Below are 6587 nucleotides of genomic sequence, written 5' to 3' on the forward strand. Positions count from 1 at the left end.
TGTTTCCTAGGATTTGTATTATAATTTAATTGTAATCATGATAATTATAATGTTTTATTTGTAAGAAAATGTAAAATACAATAAAAACTGTATTTCACTAGACAGATCTTTTTAATGCTCTTGAAACCAGCTAAATGCAACCATTCAATCAATTTACCATTTTCAGTTTACCAAGAAAATTGACCATTGTTACATTTTCAAATTAAAACAATTCCGTTGAACATCTAAATCTTCAGTTAATACAGGGTTATCAATCAATTAGCCTAACAACCACATATTAAAATAATACATTGTTATTGATTACAAGGACAGTCAAACATTAGTACTACAATACTACCTGGTTATTCTGGAGTGCTAATGCAGGGTTGTAGTTCAATGCAGTACTAATATTATTAACCGGGAAACTCGATTCGTAACCTAAATGATTAGCGATGCCAAATATATATATTCTGAATAGTGCAATCTTCAATTCCACATAAAATAATAAAAGCTAGTGTCAATGAATTACATCAGTCTGACTCGGGTCAAATGCAAACAAATGACAAAATGGGTTTGAATACAATATATTTCTTATTAAGTTGCTAAGTGATTAATAACAATAATGTAGCCGATGCCCATCACAGGTGGTTTACACGAGTGTCATTTCAATACAGTGTTGTACAACATTACACAGACAATGAACATTATGGAATAAACACACGAAAGAAAGCAACATTAGGAGACAAGTTAAGGGTAGATGTCTATTACAGAATGCAATCCCCATGTGTGATACATTGTGTATCAGTTCAATGTCATTAGAACACATGACATGTATGAAACGGTTCCAGAGGCAACACGTGTCTGAATCGGTGAGGCTGCTGGTTAGTTTGTTTAAACCACCAACACGTGATGGATTCTCAAACCGAAATAAACCTCACGGATGGCTCCACCGCCATTACTTTATTGACTCCAGAGGAGAAGTAAAAGATAACTGCGGGGCAATGATATGCTATTATTATTATTATTTTTGTCATTTAGCTGACGCTCTTTTCCAGGGCGACTTACATTTGTACCCATTTATACAGCCGGGTATTTTACTGGCGCAGTCTAAGGGAAGCAGCTGCTTAAGGGTACAACAGCACTGCCCACCCGGGATTTGAACCACAACCTTCCAGTCATGAGTCCAGATGAATGAATAGTCGGAGCAGTGATACTACCAGCTTACTTTGGACAATGCTCGCTCATTACAGCGCTAGAGTCCGTGTCAGTCACTTTTACCTTGCATTCATCGGCGGATGTTGGAAAGCCTGTTCGGCTGTTTGGGGAATAACCTGACCTGTAATGTTTTGAAGGGCCGTGGAAATTGCTTTTGTAGTGACTCCCTTAACTTTACGTTTTTATCTGTTTTTGCTCCTTTGCCCGGTCCCTTAACACTCAGCCAATTAGATGCCGAGCTGCGCGCCTGCGCTCACGCACTTCCTGGGTTTGTGAGTAACTTCGCCCTGGCGATCATGTGCGGGCTGTGCTGGACAACTTTAGTCTACAAAACACAGTTATTGTGTGTTATTGAAATGATTGTGTGCTGCAGCACATTGTAAGTAGACACGTTTGTTATGTTTGGTATGAGTTATTTGCGCTACATATTGAGAATAGCGATGCTAGTCTGTAAGCCAGCGGAGTCATTATCTGCTGCGCCACCATGCGGCCGTAATGCGTTGATTTATATTATTTATTACCTTTATCTATTGTTTATTGTTTACATGTTTATTGAATTGTATTCAAGGGTATTATAGGGTATTATATGTATAACGGTTATAAGTTTATATGATTTAACCTTGGTTAAGGTAATTTCTCCGCATCTAGCTGTAGTGAGATCCATAGATCCACAGGTTTGCATGCATGCTGCATGTAAAGTCATTTGAGTGTATTAGCTCTGCTGTCAGAACTGTGTATATTTGTATTATTATTATTTGCATGAATATTGGTTATATTGATTATTATACGACTGATCTATGTTGATGTTATTTCTTTGTAGAATCACACATACATATTCATCAAACTTAATATTACAATTACTAAGACACCGTTGGATACAATGCTAGTGATGCAATAGGGACACTGTAATGAATGAGGATTGTGCATTCTCACCGATGCCCCACAACCATCACACCTTTTGAACGATCAGCTGTCCAGGTGTCTCCAATATAGTTTCTTCGTGCAATACTTTTATTTATATTTTATTTATAATTCGTTTTATGTCACTTGTTTCTTTAATACTGTTTATTTCGTGGTTATTTTTTGTTTTTTTGTTTCTAAAATAAAGAAAATCTCAAAGACATAAAGCTATGCAGTTTCTGTGTGAGTGTATGAACACAATGATCGGAGGTGGAATTGGCTGCGGTGCAAGGGGCACCAAATTGGTCAGGTTGTGATACTGTAATTGTACTGATGCATTGTGTGTGTGTAGATTATATTAAGATTTGTAAAACCCTACAAGTCAGCTTGGATAAAGGGATAATTATAACAATTGCCTGAAACCATTTCAAAAAGGGGGTGCTGACCTAAAAACGCGGGGGAGGGGGTTTGGCGGTATTTTCACTGAAATGCCTGATTGATTACATTTTTTTGGGGGGTGTCCTTGAGGGTTGCGGACCCCAGTTTGGGAACCCCTGACTCCCTGCGGTTTCAAAAAGCTGTACTTTGTTGATTTTGCTGACGCACTCCCCTGCTCTGTGTACGACATCGGCTGTTTGTGACGTCATTGCGTTTGCGATGTCAAGAGATCGACGATGCAATGATACAGGCCATTGTTGCGTCATGTGTGCGGGGTTTGCGGATTCCTGCCCAGCCACAGAGCGCAGTCAGAATCAGCTGAACGGACCAGTATCGGCCGCAGGAAGCGTTTCTGCCATACATAATGGACACGACGACAAGAGAGATGTCCCACACCAACAGAGAACTGGTGGTCTCTTACATCAGATATAAACTCTCGCAGAAGAGCTACTCGAGTGCCCAGCTGAGCCTGCGCAGGAATGACGTCTCACAGCCCGCCCCGCCCCTGGCCAACACCGAGGCTGTTAAGGCGGTTCTGCGCGATTCGGCCGAGCAGTTACAGCGCCAGTATGGCAGGACTTTCGGCGAGCTCTCCTCGCACCTGTTCATCACCCCGGCACAGTCCGACGCCACCCTCTTCAGCCTTGAGGACGTCGTGAACCAGATGTTCCGGGACAGGGTGAACTGGGGCCGCATCGTGATGCTGTTCGTCTTCGGGGGGGAGCTGTGCGTGCAGTGTGCGCAGACGGAAAGCGGCCACATGGTGGGGGCCGTAGCAGACTGGATGACGGAGTACCTGGACTGCCTCCAGCCCTGCATTCAGAGCCTCGGAGGATGGGTGAGTAGAGCCGAGGCGCGCTTGTCTTCATTTCCAGGAGTCTCTGTGTTGACACGCTGTATTACTCTGCTGCTTGTAGACGCTGCATGTGAGAGTCAGTTCCACATAAATCGAGAGTTCAATCCCTTGTCTCTCTGTGCAGACACACGTGTTGTGCATTGTTTTTATGTTTCGTTTTTCTGCTGTTTCTTGTATGCTGTATAATGTCCACCCAGTGTGCTCTCCTAAGACTCAGTTCAAGGTCTATGTCCTGGAAGTGACATTGTGCAAGTTATATACAGTGCACCAATAATAATACATCATTTTACACTTTGTATTATTAGTAATGAATTAACTTCATTATAACATCTGACCCTAACCATTGGTGAGTTAGACTGTTACCTTGGAGTAACAGCCTGTGACTGCAGAACTGAAGCTTTTTATGTTTATGTAGCAAAACCTGTATTCTTACCCTCATGTTACAATCTGACACAGTCTGAAAATCAGCCTCTTCAGAATACAGCTTGGATTTGCATTGCTGAAATCTGCGCTGAGGATCTGATGGATTTGCAATGCATTCGCACTCACTTCAAGACATTGTTTTCTTCTCCAACGGGGCTCAGAGATTCTGCATTTCTATTCATTTTGAGCTACTCTCCAAAATACCTGTTTATCAAATCAATATTTAATAGCCTCTGATGTCCAGGCTAATTGATCTCAGACTGGGATTATTCTGATTCAAACATCATATCTAACATTGAAAGTAAAGACTACGTTTAATTATTGGTTTTGTTATTCCATCTTCCCAAATTGGCTCGGATTCTCCCTGCGTTGATTTCTCTGTCAGCCGCAGAAGACATTTCACAGCACAGACCTGGCTCCTGTTGAAATCTGTAGTGGAATCCTGTTTGTTGTGGCTGTACAGTGAACCTGCAGCGGCTCCTCGCACCTCTCGACCTCCCCAGTCCTGCTGGGCTCTGGGCTTTAACTGGAAAAGGTTGAGCAATGGGTCCTGCTGTAGGAATCGGAGTGGTGCTTCTGTCCCATGAGTTTGGAAGCAGCTTGACGCGGTGTGCGGTGTTCAGTGTTGACTGCGCTGACAGATGGCTCTGTTTCTCTGCAGCCTTTGTGTAATATAGGATATGTGTACAGCCAGGTCTACGCTCTAGTGACTTCGAGATGCTGGATTCACCTCATTCTTTACTTGTTTATTGAAATCTATCAATCATTCAGTCCATTGTTATTTGGTATTGTGCCCTTTGCCAGGTTGCCACAGAGCACTTCACAGAATAAAAGAATGATATAACATAGTAATGAAAACAAAATTTAAAAATAAATCGGAAATAGGAAATAGGTAATAGGAAAAGCTGTGTCCTCACTAGTTAGACTGTCAATTTCCACTGCATTACTCACCCAGAGACCTTTGCCTGATGTTCAAGATGTAAAGTGAGCATGCTAGATGCAGGACCGCTCTAAAATGCATCTCGTTGTTGACTCATGGTTAAAAAGCTAATAAGGTTGCCATTCCCCCTCTCTCTCTTACGCACCTTTGATGTGGTTTTCCATCAGTTTAGGATATTTAACACCAAATAGAAATGCAATAAAACAAAATGCAGTGTTTGTCCTAATTAAACCAGGCTCTCAATGCGTGACCGCATCTCTCAAAAGAAGACCCACTGCGGGGTCCGTGTTTCTAGTGTGCTTTCCTCTCCTGCAGAGTACAGCTTTAATCCTTAGAGATACCAGGCCAAAGACCCACAATGCAGTGCCTTCTCTACTATACTTTTCTTTTTTTTTTGTTTAGTTTCTTGTAACTTTTGCACTTTTTAAAATGTATGTTTGTTTCTTTGTGTGTGTGTGTGTGTGTTCTTATTTGATTTAAAGGGGGTCAGACAATTGAATCATAAATATGATGATCAAAATCCTGATTGAGTCCTCTCTTTACCGTGTTCCCCACCTCCCAACAACTAGGACCATTTTGCAGAGCTCTATGGGAAGGAAGTGGCAGCAGACCACACACAATCACAGGAGAGCTGCACGGGGCCAGAGGAGAGCTGCACGGGGCCAGAGGAGAGCTGCACGGGGCTAGAGGAGAGCTGCACAGGCCAGCGGGAGAGCTGCACGGGGCCAGAGGAGAGCTGCACGGGGCTAGAGGAGAGCTGCACAGGCCAGCGGGAGAGCTGCACGGGGCTAGAGGAGAGCTGCACAGGCCAGCGGGAGAGCTGCACTGGACCAGAGGAGAGCTGCACGGGACCAGAGGAGAGCTGCACGGGCCAGCGGGAGAGCTGCACTGGACCAGAGGAGAGCTGCACGGGCCAGCGAGAGAGCTGCACGGGACCAGAGGAGAGCTGCACGGGCCAGCGAGAGAGCTGCACGGGACCAGAGGAGAGCTGCACGGGCCAGCGAGAGAGCTGCACGGGCCAGCGAGAGAGCTGCACGGGACCAGAGGAGAGCTGCACGGGACCAGAGGAGAGCTGCACGGGCCAGCGGGAGAGCTGCACAGGGCCAGAGGAGAGCTGCACAGGCCAGCGGGAGAGCTGCACTGGATCGCAGGAGCGCTATACACGATCCACTAAGAAGTGGCTCCTGGGAGGACTGGCTGTCCTGACAGGGATTGCAGTGGGCATTCTGGTGGTACGGAAGTGGATGTAGTTCCGCGGCTAAGACTCCAGGGGCCAGATGAGCCAGGACCCCCCTATTGTGTGTCCACCACGTGCTTGAACTCACGCCTACCAGCACTGCAACTGTGTACATGTAACTGTAACCTCTGTAACCCTCTCCCCACTCACCTCCTCCAAGCGACCGCTCCTGCTCTCCTCCCCTTCATCTTCTCCCTCCTCACTCCTCTCTGGTGGTTTCTCTTCTGCTTTCAAACAAGCTATATAATCCCTATATCTACTTTTGGAATGGTTGGGTGTCATCAGAATTATTAAAAGTAGTACACAATGTTTACTGGTCTATGGAATGTGACTTATGAGTTCATAAAAAGTTCTTCTAGGCATAAACCTCTCTTAGCTGGTGAGCCACAGACAGTGTACCTACTTATTTTCATGATTGTTTTGAAGATTAAAATGTTACATTTTGAAGTGGGTCATCTCTCTCATCAGGAACATTGAGACGGTATTGCAGGACATTTATTGACCTGCTTGGTTGCAGATAATCTTTAGTAATTGAGAATGCGGGTATTTGAAAGGTACGAAACTGGTGTTATGCAGCAGCTGCACACGACTGGTGTTCT

The 6587-nt window shown here is 44.4% G+C and overlaps 1 protein-coding gene across 1 annotated transcript; it reads left to right on the plus strand.

The window, feature by feature from the left end:
- Nucleotides 1-1004: 1004 nt before the first annotated feature.
- LOC136747611 (Kruppel-like factor 18) lies at nt 1005-6297 on the plus strand. The gene is made up of 2 exons (XM_066700583.1): nt 1005-3370; nt 5321-6297. The coding sequence occupies exons 1-2, from the start codon at nt 2897-2899 to the stop codon at nt 5999-6001; spliced, it is 1155 nt and encodes a 384-aa protein (XP_066556680.1). The 5' UTR covers nt 1005-2896; the 3' UTR covers nt 6002-6297.
- The last annotated feature ends 290 nt before the right edge of the window (nt 6298-6587 follow it).

Source organism: Amia ocellicauda, chromosome 4, assembly GCF_036373705.1.
Source record: "Amia ocellicauda isolate fAmiCal2 chromosome 4, fAmiCal2.hap1, whole genome shotgun sequence".
In the NCBI taxonomy this organism is placed as follows: Eukaryota; Metazoa; Chordata; class Actinopteri; order Amiiformes; family Amiidae; genus Amia; species Amia ocellicauda.

What these genes read in the sequence shown, in the direction of transcription:
- LOC136747611 (XM_066700583.1), top strand. Translation starts at nt 2,897, where the DNA reads ATGGACACGACGACAAGAGAGATGTCCCACACCAACAGAGAACTGGTG. An exon ending in TTCAGAGCCTCGGAGGATGG is followed by an intron (nt 3,371 to 5,320) that starts GTGAGTAGAGCC and finishes CCCAACAACTAG; the next exon opens with GACCATTTTGCAGAGCTCTA.